The sequence below is a fragment of the Pelecanus crispus genome, chromosome 1 (genome assembly GCF_030463565.1).
Source record: "Pelecanus crispus isolate bPelCri1 chromosome 1, bPelCri1.pri, whole genome shotgun sequence".
Lineage (NCBI taxonomy): Eukaryota > Metazoa > Chordata > Aves > Pelecaniformes > Pelecanidae > Pelecanus > Pelecanus crispus.
Window position 1 is genome coordinate 56,430,140 of NC_134643.1, and position 17,769 is coordinate 56,447,908.

General features: G+C 41.2%; 1 protein-coding gene across 6 annotated transcripts in view; it reads left to right on the plus strand.

Moving 5' to 3' along the window:
* The window catches only part of ATF7IP (activating transcription factor 7 interacting protein), a 95,391-nt gene extending 83,792 nt beyond the window's left edge, over positions 1–11,599 (plus strand). For 2 of the 6 annotated variants that reach the window (XM_075707525.1, XM_075707540.1), the window contains 4 exons: positions 3,168–3,326; positions 4,290–4,475; positions 8,739–8,851; positions 10,279–11,599. In XM_075707525.1, coding sequence (XP_075563640.1) covers positions 3,168–3,326; positions 4,290–4,475; positions 8,739–8,851; positions 10,279–10,695 — 875 coding nt within the window. In that variant the 3' untranslated portion in view covers positions 10,696–11,599. Of the gene's footprint in view, positions 1–3,167; positions 3,327–4,289; positions 4,476–8,738; positions 9,020–9,108; positions 9,853–10,278 lie in introns of those variants that run through there. The other 4 variants (XR_012830939.1, XR_012830940.1, XM_075707532.1 and 1 more) reach the window with 4 other exon arrangements.
* The last annotated feature ends 6,170 nt before the right edge of the window (positions 11,600–17,769 follow it).

Genomic DNA, 17,769 nt, shown 5'->3' on the forward strand with positions numbered 1-17,769 from the left:
TAGCCATGAACTACAAGTTCATGAGGTTCAGGTTGAGCTTGAGGGGAAAAGAAATCACGGTAGGAAGGTAGTGCAGCACAGAGGGATGGTAGAAACTCCATCCTTGAATGTTCTCAAGATTCAGCTGGGCAAAACTGCAAATCATTTGATATAGTGTTGGTGACAGTCCAGCTTCAACAAGAGGTTGGACTGCATGGCCACCAGAGGTCCTTTCCAGCCAGTATTTTGATGATTCTGTGAATTGCTTAGGTGAGTGTCAGAATAGCATAGGGAATCAAGTTTTTACCACTGTCATCTCTTCTGAGGGTTAGATCTCAAAAAGATAAAAAAGATGGTTGCACTTGGACTGTGGAACTCTTGTCAGGCAAGGTTAAGCTACCCAGTCCTATATAATATTCTGTAAAAGACACCAACAGATCTAAATGGATTTATGGTATGTTTCAGAGTAGCATGTCACAGTATCATAGTGTGTTTGAGCTAAACTTCCTCCATCAAAAGTAACATTTTTCAGAGAGTTTTTTTCCTCCCAGATTGCATAAAGTATGTTTTCACCTCACAATTACCATAAAGATCAACACCACAGTTGCATGTGCAACTATAAGAATGCTTCTCTAAGTATTTTCAGGCTGGATTAGCTCCTGTGTGTTTCTTCACTGCAAAGCAGAAGCCAGATTCTCACTGATAGTCTGCAGCCTTGTAGATTAGTTTATGTTTAGAGTTTGTGTGAGCAGTCAGTATTTTTTATATAAGCTGTAGAAATGTATGGACTAAAACCCTAATAAAAACCTGAGTTTCACTATGCAGTGAAAACACATCTGTAGGATTTTGAGCAAGTTTCTTGGGAAATAATTCATGTGTTCTGATAATAACATTCACATTAAACAGAGGAAAAGTATGCTTCTGACAGCTTTTGCATAATCATAGGCATGCATATACCTTTGGCCAAATATCTTTTCCACTGAACTTTGTTTACAGTGAATGTGGAGCAAGTTCTGTTTTGTTCTAAATAACCTCAGGATAGAAAGTACCTCCAGCATTATGGTGTTTACTGCAGTATGCTGGAATATCAGTTCAGTACTAACTCAAATAGAAAGGCAACACCTATATAGTGTTCCCAAGAACACTCTGATCCTGATTATTTTGTTTAAAGTGCCGTCACCTGCGTACTAAGTAAACCGAATTCTGTTACTCATAAAAGGTACTTAAATAGATGTTAATGTCTGGAGACAGATGTCTATTATGTGCTTCCCTTTCAATCTCTCCGGGTGCAACTAGGAAACAAAGTTAAGCTATTTTGGTAGTATACAATTACAATGTTTGTCCTTGTTGGTTGAAATTACTAAAGATTCGGGTTGAGAGTAAATTTTAACATTGTGGTAGATTTTTAAATTTGTGTAATCTCTCCATTCCTTCCTTTTTCCAATGATGTTTCCATTTGGATCAGTAATTAAAATTAGTATCTGTAATACTGTACACCAAAGTATGCATATAGGGTAAATTAGACTTGAACTTTGGGTAAAGAACTATGGAATTTGTAGGTGTCTCATTTTGTGAGGTTATACTGAAATCAGAGTTTCTGTATCGGGTTATGGAAGAGCAGGCCTGTATAGACTGTCATCAATCCCAGTCTTCAGTCATGGTAGATAGACAAAACCCTGTGCATTATTTTTAAGGGCTAATCATGGTTTTGAGGGTGGGGATTTTTGTTTGGTTGATTTTTGGGGTGGGTTTGTTTGGGGGTTTTGTGGGTTTGGTTTTGGTTTTGGTTTTTTTTTTTTTAATAGTGGCTAGGGCCTCTAATTATGTGCTTGAGCCACTGGGTTTGGACGCAGTACTCCTGTGAAACAGCGTAGCTGTCCTTCAACAGCTGTTGGTTTGGCATTTTGAAACCCCACTCCTCTATTAACACAGAGACACGTCTCTAACTTCCACCCCTTTTTTACATACAGGAGTTTGCATTCAAATAGTGCTTCATGTTGGGGGGAAAAAAATAGCATTACCATCACACTGTGGAAACACTCACCTAGTACAGCCTAGATTTGCATTTCCTCTCTTCTTTACTTTATCAGACAAGCAACGCACAGACATTCCATAATCAACAACATATGAAGGTTTTCCTGATCATCTTCACTGCCCCACACATGATTTCCCACATTAATAGTAGAAGTTCTTAGCAATTCCTGAATGGCTGATGTTGCACTGTACTATCATCATCTTTTTTCTAGTTCTCAAGTCTTACCTTTGTTCCTGTGTGATATTTTGGTCCACCTCCATACTGGTAGCATCTTCCAGTTCAGTACACTGGCAACTAAATTGAGCGCACTTCTGATGTGTGCAAAAATTATTAACGAAAACGTTGCATAACATTTGAGAAACCCTGTTGTTAATTTCTGTTCGTAACAATTGTTGTCATCTTAGCAAAGAGTAATCTAGATACTTTTCTGTCTGCAAGTATCTTGCAATACTTGTACAGTCCCCTTGCTGTCCTTTTTATTAATTATCTATGTAGCGCACGGCATCAAATTGATAAAAATACTAAAACAACTAACAGATTTAGCTGATACCTATCCCTAGTCTAAAATGGATTTATAATCTAAGACACACAAGTGTACTCTTGAAAACAGCCATGTTCCACTTTGGTTTTTGCATTTATCTTTTTGTAGGAAAAATTATTAAATATATACAGTATCAATTTTTTATTTTATAAGCTGTTTTATCTGTTTAACAAATCTGTAGTTTCCTGGATCGTTTTTTGTCTTACTCTTGAACATGCGTGTGGTATGTTTGCTGTTCTGAAAACCCATTATACCACTTCTGAATTAGTATGCTGATTAAAACTCCTTCCTGCTTTAACTGCAGTGTTGTAGGCTCATTTTCTGGCATGTCAATTAAATTCAGGTTTCCAAATTATGCTGAAATATGCAGACTTCATGATGACAGAATGAAATGTTATGGAGTGGGGGGAGTGGGGGGGAGATTGAGATTATGAAAGCAAATGGAATTGAATTAATTTTCTACAGTTTTGTTTGCAGAATGACAAGATCAAAGAAATGTCATGCTAGAAAATATTCTTTGCTAATCTGTGAGTGACGGGGGGGGGATTTTAAAACTCTGCAATGTTCTAATTTCTGTTTGCTATTGTCTATAACTTTTATTTTGTTTTAAAGCAGATGGCAAGAAGCAGAACCATACACCTGTTACAGGATTGAGCATATCCACCCAGCCCTTGGCTCGACCCTTGCAGCCTTTGCAGCCAAACCCTGTGCAGCAGACAGGTGTGCCAACAAGTGGACCTTCCCAGACCACCATACATGTATTACCTACAGGTAACTTCATTTTACATCATTATGTGAATGCAGTGACTGCTTTATTTCTTGAACTAGACTCTCTTGTGTTCTACATTGTGCTCATCTTTTCAGGTGAATATTCAGAATGTTTGAGTCACTCTTCAATCTTCCATTCTAGTCAGTCTCCTATAACTTTTATTTTTAAAACTGATGAAGTGAAAGGAAAAGATGGTCCTGTTGGTTTGGAAAGAATTCAGGATCAAATTAATTCCATGGAGAGGAAGAAATCCTGCTAAGGATGATCATGGAAAATATTAAATATACTGTTGTTTGTAAAAGTGAAGAAGAAACCTGTAGCAGTTGCATTATTTAAGTAATGGGGGGATAAAAACGTTAGCAACATCACTCCTAGCTCTGTCCACCTGCATTTGACAATTAATCCTTTCGGCAGAGTGAATGGCAAGACTGCCATTGAAGTTCTATCCCTAGGTAAATGTTATTTTGTCTGCAGTGTGATTTCCACCCCCCACCCCCCGCCCGTTTCCTTTGAACATAAAGAAACATAGATCCTCTTTGTTTTTTTTTTCTTTTTTCTTTTCCTTTACTCTCTTCTGTAGATGATTATTGAAGATTAGTTGGCATTGGAATTGTCTTATGACTGATCTGTTCTACACATTCTTTGGTGGTGTGTTTTATATTCTCCACAGCTGTGCTTATATTCAGGACCTTTCTCTTTTTTGAGGGTGGGGTGTTACATTTATCTTTCTGTTAGAATATGTATATATATTGGCATTATTATTTCAGATGAAAATTACCGTTTGTTTAGGCTGTTTTCTCTTTTCTTGCATTATGAAAAGCAGATAGAATTTCACAGAGACAGTTTTTATTTTGTATGGCTCAGATGAGTCAGTTTTCCAAAGCAGGTGCTTACTCTGGAATAGGCATATCAGCTTAATGTCGTGGAATTCCACTCTAGGTTGTGGTCTGTCTGTCTTTTTCCAGCTCCGACAACAGTGAATGTAACTCATCGGCCAGTGACTCAAACTGCTGCAAAACTTCCTATACCAAGAGCCCCTGCTAACCATCAGGTGGTCTATACCACTCTTCCTGCATCACCAGCTCAGAATCCTGTAAGAGGAGCTGTCATGCCAAGCCCAGGTTTAAGGCCAGTCAACCCACAGACTGGAGGTAGGGGGTGCTTTCTTCCATGCACATTTTAACATGACACAGCTTGATATGTTCTACCTGATGGATGTGGGGTTTGGGGTTTTGTTTTGGGTTTATTGTTTGGGTTTTTTTACAATACTAGACCAAATTATAGAGGTTAGGGTTTTATAGAGGTTTAGGTTAGACTTGAGAAAATCTCAGGCTATTAAGAAATCATTCCCCCTGCAGCTATGTGAATGAGGAGAAACTGGATTTAAGTCGTCTCAGACACTGGCTCTGACAATTAAACATCTCTGGATGACATGCCAAATACTTTACAAGGTAGCGGAAGGTAATGTGATGAGCACCACTGTTTTGTAGAAAGATAGTTAGAGACCATTTTGTTATTATGGAGTAAGATTAAAACATGTAAGTATGTAGTAAATCATGTTCTATTTCCTGTCTAAAAGTTACATTTTTATCAGGCATCCTAATGTAATTCCTTAACCATCTGTGATGTCCTGTGCCCAGCAAATTTTCTTATTTTTTCTAGGCCTGGACAGATGAAAATTCTTATCAAATGTATCAGAAATTGATGCATGCTTGAGTTACCTTGATTAGAGATGTCAGCAAGTTCATCTCGACTTTGCAAATGTGTAACTGGTTTCTTCCTATAGCAGTAAACTCATTTTCTGAAATGAGTAGTAGATGTCAAAAATAGAGACCTTAAAGTTAAATGATAGTTTATATTTTGTTACCAAGTGGTGGATCTTAACTGCCTTTTTTAGCTCCCCACAATTTCTACACTATGGTTATTTTAACACCGTTACGTTAAACATGAATTTCCCTGTTCTGTTGCACTGAGTATGAGCCTTCTTTTGTGACGTCCAGGTAGTGATTTTTTTTTTTAGACACCATCTGTATAAGCCAGTCTTGGAACACTGCGTGCTTGAGCCATGTAAGACTGTACCTATGTAGGTTTGTGCAGAAATAATTGATTCATTGTTCTGAAACTATCATTTTTGGAAGAGAGAATTTCCATGTATGTTTGTAGCAATTTAATTCTAAATATCTCTTATGACTGGATTCAGATGCATTGCCACAGGCTGTGAAAAATCAACTGTACTAGCTAAACAGAATTTGATCAGACAGTTCTTGAGCTATCTCTATGAAATGTCAGGGCGTGAGAAAATTGCTGTTCTTTTCAGAGTACTTGTTCATATTTCTTAAACTTCTTATACTCTTGTGCCATGTGCATTTGAGTTCAGGTTCTTCTGACCAGCAGTATCTTTTGAGGGGCATGTCTGCATCTTGTGTTCCTGTTGGCAAAAGGCCTTAAAAGGCAAGGTAGCCTCAGCCCACACTTAGTTTTCTTCATCGTTAACCCTAAGCTACAAATTAGACATGTGTGATCTACCTGTTGTTTTGGAAGGAGTTTTGAGTACTTAACTGCGCATTCACTTACGTTAATTATTTTTAATAGTATTTTCTTCTTTTGTACCAAAATACAAAGTACATGTTTTTGTCAGAATCTACTACTTCTTAGAGCAGTTATTATGATTAAGTACACACCACTATTATTAATAGCTACAGAATACCTTTTAGTGTTGGACACGCAAGATAATTAATGTGTTGTTGAAGAACAAATAATAGGTAATATGCTATTTTAAGGCCTTTTCTAGGAGAACTCAACGAGGTAGGGAGTTCATGGTTTTTTTGGGCAAGGTCATCCAACAACAGACTCTCTGTAATGTGCTTCTGACCTGATGGTCCGGTGATACAACGAATGCTTATCCTTCAGTTGTCTGCTTACAAATTCTCAGAAATCAGGGCAGGTTTCTACCAAAATAATTAAGATTCAAGTTGACCAGACCCTGAATAACCTAATCTAAGAGCATTCTTTCACCAGAAGGTTGGGCCAGATCATTTCCAGAGATCACTTCAAACCTGGACCTTTCTGTGATTCTGTTAGAGGCAATTCTGTTACTCTGGCTTGAAAAGTATGTCTGCGTATTATACAGTACTATTGTCTTACAAGCCGCATAAGATGTAAGAAAATGATGGTTCCTCCATAGCATTGTGCATTCCCTGTACCTCAGGACAAGGAGCCAGATGGTTAGCCTGAGTAGGTAAAAGACCAGTTTAGTTAGAATACAGATTATTTCATATTTGCATACCAGGTAGAGGGGTTTCACGTCTTGTTAACAAAAAAGCAATCATGTTTCTTGATCCCTTTTAGCTGTCATGAGTTTTTTGTCTTTCAGTCCATTCTACATTTTCCACCATCTTCGTTATACAGCTTTCAGAAATGCTGCTACTGATGTGTATTGGTTTATATTATCATTGAAACACTCTTTAGTGTCAGTAGTAAATGCTTCAGGAGTAAGATCTCTGCACTTTGTCTTTGAAAGATTAACTGTGCGAACTCATCTGAAGTGTTTTGCAAATTGTAGTTTTGTACTTTACTTCGACTAAGTAGTATGCCTACCTAGAAATAGCGCTAAATTTGTACCTTATCTCTTATTAAGGCATTTCTGTCTCATCGTTCTTCAGGTTATTGTAATTTCCTGAGCTAGAATCACTAAAACAGCATATCTGATTGGATTCTCACAGATGTGAAATAGCCACTTCAGATGACTGTTTATTCTACAGGAGTTTAAACAGTTTCATTAGCTTCTTAGATAGATGTGCCAATAGGAAAAAGATGTGAAGCAGGTACCTGTGCACTTTATAATAAAAGCATTAAGATTTAGCACTCTGAGCTCCCTGCCTCAGACTCACAGATTACATAGACTTCTGACACTCATCACTTATGATCATAGCTTGATGAGAAGAAATTACCATACAATAGCTGTGGTTTCCTGACATGTGTCGCTCTGTGAGTGTCTCTTCTGGATTATTAGAATGCTTCAATCTCATACAAGTGTGGAACTAAGGGGTGGTGGAGATTGCCCCAAATCTTGTATTTCTAGACAGAACTAGAGGGACACCCTAGGCAACCCGTAACAATGAGCACAAGCTTTGAGATCACAGAACGTACATGTTCCACGAGTAAATGGACAAAACATTACTTAAGTAGAGTGAGATGTAGTATAAAAACTTGGTACTTTGCAAGAGTTCTGGATTATTATCTACAAAGCTACAAAATTACCGAGTTTATTCCTGCCGGTCAGGTCAGTTTGCTATGGGAATGAATGAAACGGTAACGCCTGTGGGTAACTTCCATTGTGGTGTCTGTTCTGTGAGGAAGGACAAGCTTCTTGGACAGTGACTTATTGTCATGGTTTCACCCCAGCTGGCAACTAAGCACCACGCAGCCACTCGCTCACTCCCCCCCGGTGGGATGGGGGAGAGAATCTGAAGAGTAAAAGTGAGAAAACTCATGGATTGAGATAAAGACAGTTTAATAACTAAAATAAAAGCCATTCATGCAAGCAAAGCAAAACAATTAATTCACTACTTCCCATCGGCAGGCAGGTGTTCAGCCATATCCAGGAAAGCAGGGTTCTGTCATGCATAACAGTTACTTGGGAAGACAAAATGCCGTAACTCTGAACGTCCCCCCCCTTTCTTCTTCTTCCCCCAGCTTTATATGCTGAACATGACCTCATATGGTATGGAATGTCCCTTTGGTCAGTTGGGGTCAGCTGTCCCGGCTGTGTCCCCTCCCAGCTTCTTGTGCACCCCCAGCCTTCTCGCTGGTGAGGTGGAGTGAGAAGCACAAAAGGCCTTGACTCTGTGTAAGCACTGCTCAGCAATAACTAAAACATCCCTGTATTATGAACACTGTTTCTAGCACAAATCCAAAACATAAGCCTATACTAGCTACTCTGAAGAAAATTAACTCCATCCCAGCCAAAATCAGCACACTTATCTCTTTCGGTTTTGGTGCCGTCCACAACACAGCCTTCTGGCATTTGAATACTGAGTGGATATCATTCTGCTGCAGCAGCATTTATCTTTTCCTTTCTGAATCCCAAAGTGATGTAATTTTTCTTTTCATACGTAAGTTCCCTGTATCTGTCACACTTCCCCTCCCCACCCATTTCTTTCATGATACAAATTACTAAAACATTCTGTCCGCTCTGCAGACATAAGCACTGGCTCTCTTTCACTTTTACAGCGTCAGGGTATGGGAGGTGGTTTTGTTGTTGTGCAGTACTTCATCAGTCTGCTGGCAGTTTGAGAGAGTGTGTCAGTTTGAAATTTGTGTCATCCAGCTGAACCAAGGAGTTGGTCTTCAGTGTTCTGTTTAGCTGATTTTAAGTATTGAATACTCAAAAATACTCACTGTGCTTCTTGTAGGCATGACAGTACGAATGCCTCAAACAACTGCATATGTTGTGAACAACGGACTAACTCTTGGATCTGGAGCGCCTCAGCTTACAGTGCATCATCGACCGCCACAAGTGCATGCCGTGAGTAGTCCTTTTGAAATGACTTAATGCAGTTTACAGGCTTGTCGCTGCATTAATGTCTTTCAGATTGCTTCTTAGTGTGAACTGCAGAATAGTGAAATGCCTTGTAGACACTTTGCAGCCAGTTCACATGCATAGCACCACCTACAGCAACTTCTGCAAAGAATGGTAAAAGCTATGCAATCTGTTAGCTTACCCCAGAGATCTCCAGATCACCAGTATCACGTATTGAAAAATGGTGCATGAATTGTCTGCAGGTGACTTGTGGAGTCAAGGGTACAAGAAGAACTGCTACTAAAAAGTTTTAGTCATGGTTGGGCTACGAATTGGATGACCAGCTTCTCAGTACAGCTGTTTGCAAAACTGAGGTAGGAGAACAAGGTACAGACAAGATCCTCAAGGTTGCGAACTCCCAAATTTGAGAGGGTTTTTTTTATCAATGTTGGGGGTGATTACTTCTGCATTACCTCAAACCCCTTTTTGTAAGTATTTGAGAATTTACTCTGACTTCTTTCACATGGCTTTGGTTGTTCAGAGTGAACCAAACACATTGCCTGCATAGTCACTGCTGGGCAGTCACATCACTTGTGATGTCCTGAAATGGTAAATATATAGCCAGCGAGGTGGCTCACTATTCTTTCCATCTAGACGTCATTCAACTTCATGCATTCTCCAGGGATAAATAATGAGAATAAATCAAGCCAATATCAGAGCACAAAAAATATCCCAGATTCCAACCTGAAAGGCCCCTGGCTTGTAGAATAACAAAATTTTGTACTCGTCGTAACCACATTCCTAAATTCATCTTAACTAACATAAATGAGACACCTAGGACTGTTTCTGTGGCATAAAATCAATGGAAAGCCACATTTGTACCCATATTTCAAAATTTTCTCGAAACTGAGGCTGAGCTTTTGTGATCAATTTAAGGTGGTAAAATCCATGTGCCACCATTACCCATTCTTCCTTTTGTGACTGAAAACCTGCCTGTTGAAAAGATGATGAATTGTCAGCTTAATCCACTGCCTGGGGTGTTCTGGGTAGTATGGGAACAGCAGCTCAAATGTAGATTAGCTCAAAGTCATTGTGAACCTCCCTGCTCAGTCCTGGTAAAGGTTACAGTGTGCAGTCCATCACCTCTTGGGTGGGAAGCAAAGAGGATATAGGGAAATAACTGTGGCAATGATCATCTACACAGCTAGGGATTTATATGCAAATAAGAACTTATGGCATCCTTGGTCCCACTCCTTCTCAACCTTTGTTGCTGCTCTCTTGCCTGTGTGCTCTCTGCACACAGGACTTCAGAGTTGTGATGGTTGGGTGATTGCAGGTTCATTTGCTTCCATTTGCCTGGGGAGTGATGAATTAAAGCTTCCTTCCACTGCTGTAGACTCTGACCTTTCCCTTACTGCTCTTACGTTGCTTAGGAGCCACCACGCCCTGTCCATCCTGCCCCACTCCCAGAGGCACCACAGCCACCACGTCTGCCCCCTGAAGCTGCCAACACTTCTCTGCCTCAAAAGCCACAGCTGAAGCTGGCACGGGTACAGAGCCAGAATGGTATTGTGCTGTCATGGAGTGTCATGGAGGTGGACCGGAGCTGTGCTGCTGTGGACAGTTACCATCTCTATGCCTACCACGAGGACCCGAGTGCCACTATGCCCTCCCAGTGGAAGAAGATTGGGGAAGTGAAGGCCCTCCCGCTACCTATGGCATGCACTCTTACACAGTTTGTGTCTGGCAGCAAATACTACTTTGCGGTCCGGGCTAGGGACATCTTTGGACGTTTTGGACCCTTCTGTGAGCCCCAGTCCACAGATGTGATCTCTTCCCAGAGCAGTTAAACTAGAGATCATTGGAGCCTTTAAACCTGTCCTGCTACCAAGAATTACCCCAGTTTTGGGGCGTTGATCCCATGCATGAAATTCACTTTTAAATCCACTCTCTGCAGGATTATTTTAGACAGTTGTGTGATACACTACATGCATTCAGAACCAAAAGAAAAATAAAGTCTCGCCTGCAGCAAGAGAGCCTGTTTTTTCTGGATAGCTCAAGTCATGGGCCGTTTGAAAATTTCATTTTCCCTTCCATGACAGCTGTTCCACCTTGATACCTACCTACCCTTTATCCAAAGGCACCCTGGATGCCTGGGATTCTGCTTCAGAGTGGGAACAAAATAAAAAGTTACAGTTGTCTGAAGCAAAATAGACACATACGTAATTTCTATCAAGGCACTAACATGAGGAACAGATTTGCCTCTTGCCCCCCACCACTCTGAGCAGACTGTGATATGAAGGATGGTTCAAGGTCTCACTTTTGTACTGGAAAATTGAGTGGTCTGGTCTTATTTTACAAACTGTAATGAGCTCTCTGAGGGGAGGGAAGGGAACTGGAGTCTGGCCAGGGAACCAGTATGTGTGTAAATTTGGAGGTGGGGGGGGAAATCACCCCACTACCTCCTACCTCTCCTCAATAAGAACGCTCCTCTACTCTCACCATCCTCCCCCACTCACACTGGGAGTGTTCCTAGCCCAGATCTGAAACTGGATTGTAGAGACTGCATTCACACCTCTCTAGCTCAGATAATTTCTCTGCCCTTCCCTTCATACATCTAGCCCTATTTTTTAGATTTATTTTGTGCCTTAAAGAATAATTTCAGAAATAAATGTAGCCAGATACCTTGTGGTGTTTTGATTTGCTTGGAGTTATTTTTCCCTTTACCCTTCTAGCCTTTTGTTACTGCTGCTCATTTTCCTGGCCTGCAGTAATATTTCTGGAAAGACCAGGAAGTGTGACATCTGCTGATGCTGGATTTGTTTTTCTCTGCAGTATCATTCAACCCTTTCCTCGCTGTAATTCTTGAGTAGTTGGTTTTGTCCTGTCAAGAACATCAGAGCAGTATTTCCCACCAGAGCCTTTCCCTGTTCTTTTGGGAAAGCTGTATGCTGCAGTTCAGCCAAAGAAGAAACCTCTGCGGTGTGTGGCACTATGAAAGCTTCTAGCTGTTTGCACTCAGTTTCAATGTTCAGTTGGTACAAAAAGATAGGAAGTTGGCTTTCCAGTCTTCTCTATCTCGGTCACCTGCCTGTCTCTGCAGAAAGCTAATGCACCCAAAGCAGTTTAGAAACAATTTTAGACACTGGCCTAAAACTTGTGAGCAACTGCAAATGTTAATAGATGCTTTCATGATGCTTCTGAGCTGAGAAAAGAAATTGGTGCATCTGCCCCACTGTCGTTGCCATGTTAAACTTGCTTTTTTGCAGAACCTGGATAAGAAAATATATGTAAGGTTTTTATTTTGGCGCTTTTCAGAACAAGGACAGCAGTCTCATTCCTGCCCAGCAGAACCAAACTGGATTTAGAAGGGAGTCTTTTTTTAATCCACTTCACCATGTAGCAAAGCTGTAGAAGAAAACATTTTTTAACTTCAGTGCTCTTTCTTAAACCAACATTTTTTAAATGTAAAGCAAGGTTGAAAAAGGGCAGGAAAAATTAAATCCCAAAACATGGCTGGTGAAATACGCTATGAGATCATGGGTTCTTTAGTTGCGTTCCCTTCAAGAACTTTCATCAGTGACAAAAAACGCTTTGTAGACTTTTGTCTATACTATTTTGCTGCACTCCTTCATTTAGCTGGGATTGTCACTTCTGTCAGGTGAGTAACAAATATTTTCTGTATGGAAACTTGCATTTAAAGTACAGCAGTTCTACTGATTTGAGCGAGGAAAAATCCCGTCTAAATCCAAGTATCATGAGAGAGAAGGTTCACACTGAATCTCATGTATGAACGATGTGTAACCTTTCCTTTGAATAACAGTTGTCCCTGTATTACTGGTGCCAATAATCAATAATGCCTTGAATTTTTCTATGTTTAATTAAATGTTTTGTCTGCCTATTTCAAGGAATAATTACTTAACGCATTTAGTCTACTTACGGAAAGTTGGGTCCTTATAAAGCCAGTTCTGTATTAGGGGTTAGAGCAGTTCATTCCAGTTGATGGCTGTCAAGTCCTCCTTGGGCAGTTTTTTTCAATGCGTCTTTGAGGTGGTACCAAAGGGCCATTGGCCGTATCAGTACAATGAGGTTTTATAGTTTGAAAGTTAAAATAAATACTAGAATACAACCTAGAATTTATGCTGCTTATTTAATTGTGATTCCAGCCCAAACTATACACGAGCTTTTCTATAGTTTGTGCTTGAGTTTAGGTCACAATTGTTCTTAGCTTTGTGTTGCTTGGGATAGGTGGGGGGGGCAAGAGTCCTGTGTTAGAAATTTTTTCTTTCCTCCAATGGAGGTATTATTAGGGATGGTCTGGTACCGTGTTTGGAGGTTTTGTGGGCTGTATAAAGACTGACTCGCCTTTATTTGCTAAAGAAAGATGTAGTTCTCAACTGAACTGATGGTAAAACCTGGCTTCTGGCTTAACAGATCCATTTCTGCTGTGTCTGGCAGAGCGCAGTTGATTTTTTGTGACTAGATTAAATAAGCTCACTGCCATTTGTTGGCTGAAGCCATCGCAGCGGTGCGGTGAAAGCTGACTTCTCTCTTGTTTCATCCCAGCAGAGCTGCTAAAGGTCCAATTTGAGGATCTTAAGCAAGTAGTGGTGGCAAAGTATGTGATAAAGCACGGCTTGACTTTCAAATGCCTGGCTTCCTTTGGAGACCTTAAAGGTAGCTACCTTTAAATCCCGACACTTAAATCAGTCCTTAAATCACTGACACACAATGAGAGAACTATGCCATTTCTGCAAAATCATTTTCATGGTGGAGCAGATCTGTGCAGTGAGTATGCATCCCTTGTGCTAACGGACACAAGTATTAATTCCTGAATTCATGGCACATTTCCCTGTGTTGTGGGGTGGCTGGTTAATTTTATTTCTTTACCTCCCAGAAATGATAAAACTATAGAGAAACTAAACTTCTGCTAGCAACAAACGTTCAGAACTAATTGATTTCATTTAACAGACTTTATTTGAAAGTATTACCAAAACATCCAGAAACATTCAGTACAGGTCTGTTAGTGCCGTGCTTCTAAACCGGGCTCTTTATAAAAAGTGTTAGTTGCCGGAGGCTTCCTATAATCCACTTTTAAATATGCTACAAATCTCTATATGGCTTTTAAGTGGAAGGGTTGGTTTTCGTTTGTTCTCTGCACTTCATGCATGCTTTTGCATCTTTCTTCCAGTACCCTGGTATAAAGTTGTTCTTGACTTAGTGTTTTGCTGTTGCCACTGGGTACACAACATTTCAGCGGTACCACCTTGGATCTAGTTCCCCGTGTTTAGCAAACACAGTACTGATTCTACAGCTGTGTTTTCCAGCCTCATTTACTTTCTAGTTTGGTTTAGGTTTTGTTTGGTTTAGGTTTGATTTGTTTTCTCTGCATGATACAGGGGTATCTGGATGTCCAGGTTGAAAGTAATTTGAGTTAGTTCAGTTTCTGGTTGGAGAGGAGCCCTGCTGTGGGGTGCTGATGGCAAAATGCCATTCCTTTCCGCTGCGTTCCTCCTAGCCACAGCTTCACTGGCCTCCTTTTAGTGTCTGTCTAAAAAAGCTTTATTGGATTCAAATAACTAAATGCTAGGAAGCGGGCAGACTGCAGGTGTAGTATCTGTACTCTGTCTGCCGTGGCAGCTTCAGAAAACGTGAGGCTGCAGAGGCAGGTTCCCCTCAGCCTGTATTTATTTCCACGCTCTGACCAGCTTCCCTAGGAGTAGCCGTTGGACTTGGACTTTGCTCCGTTGAATTATTTGTGCTACCTTTGGCCATGTTTGATCACTAAGCACAAGCACTGAGACACTCGCCCAACCGAAGGGTTTTAGCACAAGGCTGGAAACGCCCATGGTGTCTTCCCTGTAAAAATAAGGGGTCTTACCCTGCTTCCGTTGAAGAAAATGGCAAAACCCCTCGTGCCTTCGGTGGGAGCACGACTGGGCCCAATAGTAGGATCCGAGCACCGTTTTGTACTGTAGTAAAAATAGTCACTTCAGCCCTTTCTTTATGCTGTTTGTCTTAAATGTCCAATAAATCAGAATCTGTATTATATGTAGGGAACAGGTCAAATCTGTTCCTGCTCCCCAAACAGCCATTCCCCAGTATTAGAGTATTGCATACACTGTACAAAACCAAGCTGTGATTCTGCCTTCTTGTAAAACTCTTTAGTATTTTCATTTAGTCAAAAATATCTAACCAGATTTTTTAAATAGAAGCTCGATATATTAAATATATATTTTTTTAATTTCTTGGTTTGAATAGGGGTGGGCATTGTATGAAAACACTGGAGGGAGAAAAGTTCAAATGACACTGAGCCAGCCCTGCCACCAAAATCTGTATTCCCTTCCAAACACCTTCTGAGGGGAGAAAGAAAATAAGGATAGCTAAGAGAAAGCAAATGAATTAACCTTCCTTGTCATCCCTTCTAAGTACCTCTTAAAATGCATCTTTATTTCTCATTGTCATTATGCAGGCTGAGCCTTCTTTTTTTCTTCTTTTTTAAACATATATATATATATATACACACACACACACATATATATATATATATTTGAAGTGCTGTCTTAATTTAATGGGGTATAGCTGTAATAAGACAACTGGGTAGTAGCTGTTTGGGGAGCCCTGTTCAGCTTTAGTAATTTATTGGCTGTTGGGAGTCAAACGTGCAAAATCCTTTGTTAGGAAACTCAGAATCTGATTTCTTGTTTTGTTTTGCAGCTGGACTTGTAAATACAAAAAAATGTAGGACTGATTTAATGTCCAATTTTAACTGGGCAGTTGCAAGCTCTCCCCATTTTTGTATGTACTGTAGATTAGAGTGTGTGTCTGTGTTAACTGTAGTGGGGTTTTGTCTGACAAGCCTGAAATTTATACTTTGAAATAAACTACTGGGTTTTTAACATTTTGAGTCATCTGTGCTTAGTTCCAGGCATCTCAGGAGAGAACTCTTGCAAAAAGAGCCCAGTGTGTGCTCTTCAGAAGTGCTGCTGCCTGGAGAAGGGAGCACTGCAGGCGTTCCAGGTTGGCAGGCTCGTTGCCACCTCGCTCAAGTAACGTTGAGCAGCAGTGGTTTGGCTCTAGGTCATTCCCAGAAAGTCAACCGCATGATGCTGCCCTCCCAGCCTTCTCAGGGAAGCGAAAAACCGAAAGCAATGCTCCAACTTCTAGAAAGTCACCTTCCAGGTGCTTTCGCAAAGTAAAGAGGGGCTATGTATCCTGTAACTTGCACACCCCAAGTTGCCCCAGAGGGGGACAGGAATGGAAACCAGATTGCTGGTGCTACTCTCCTCTCCCTCCAAGGGGCTGGGTTCCACCTCTGAAAAAATGCTCGTTCTTTTAGCAAGAGGCTTTGGACAAAGTACAGGAGCTGCCTTCGGTTTTTCACAGGAGCACCCTCAAGCATTAGAGCCTTGAGCCTGCAGCAATGGCCACTGTGTGCCTGACTGGCCGTGCTTCCCAAGCCAGGGGGCAAGCTGTTGTTCGTGGAACTAAATTGCATCGGTCAAGGGTAATGAAAAGGGTGTTCTACTGCAGGGATCAAGAAAGTCTTTTCCCCCACACCCTGTTGCTTTTCAAGGGTAGAAGCCAGGTATAGCACTGTGAAATACGTTTGCAACTTAGTTGGGAACCAATAACCTGCCTTACAAGAAGGCAGTGTGGTAAAAGCTGCCTCTTGGCCCCAACCCTGCTGCCAAATGGTAGAGAACTCAAAGTGAGTACTTAAAACTCAGAGTTATTGACATGCCTACTCTGAGTTAGTGCTGAGTACACCCTTCAAGGGTGTACAGTTAATCTGTGATGGTAATAATTAGTTTTCTGGCACTTACTAAAACTTGCTTCAAGTCACTGACCAGAAGATGATGGACTCTTGTGAAGCGATGCCTGAACACAATCACAGTTGAAAGGCCAGAGTTTCTCAAACTGCCTATTTAGAGTATACGTGCTGCACATAGTTTAGACCATTGGGTTTATCATAAAATACAGCGTAACCATTCTGCTGAAGCACTGTTGTAATTGCAGTTTGTGCTGGTATAAAGTGCAGTAAGTGAACAGCCAGAGCATGCACACTCTGTTTTGCTGCAGGGTAGCCTTGCCACATGCTCGATGGTATGTCTGGAAAGAGGCGCTACAACCTCAGAGCAGAAGGTCCATACAGCAAAGCGTACCTCTGTAGACCACCAGTGCTTGTACTATGTAACATACTATGTAACATAAGGAAACTTAAACCACAAAACACCACAGGAATGGGCTGAGAAGTAATCTGACCCAGCAGCGCAGCAGCAGAACACTGACAAACACCGCTGGCATTTCCCTGGGGAGCACTGTGCAGCCTTGCCTGGACAGCCACCTGTCAGACCTTGCGGGGTGCCTCCGGCTGCAGGGCCGGAGCGTGCTGGTGAGACGTACAGCCCCGGTGAGGGCTGAGGCCATGCTGGGCATGACCGGTGGTGCCTGTGCTCAACCTGGAGGGGTGGGCAGGGGTGAGTTTGTTCCTGGATTTTGGAAAAGGGGGGATGGTGAAGGAAGCAAAAGCTTGCATTAGATGTGGTAATTCTGGTGGTCTTGCTAAGATGATTCATTTCCTCTGTAGGCATTCTCTAGTGACTGAACAGCAGGTTTCTTTTTATTACTGCAAGGGAGGGGTTTATGACAACCACCTCTCCCTCACCCAAAAGAAAAAAAAAAAAAAAACCCACCCAAACCTAAAGTTCCTCTAGCCAAGCCTGAAAACCTTAAGTTTAAAAGGCAGAAGCCACAGGACATGGAAAAACCTGCAAGAAGGTTGTGGAAAAGGGGCAAGGGGGGGTAGCTTCTGCCACAAACCTTCTGCTTAGAGTACACCTTCCTATTTTTTTCCCAGTGAGAGCTGCAGAGGGGAATAATGATGAAAGAGACCTTTTAACTTTATGCAGCTGCCTGAGAAT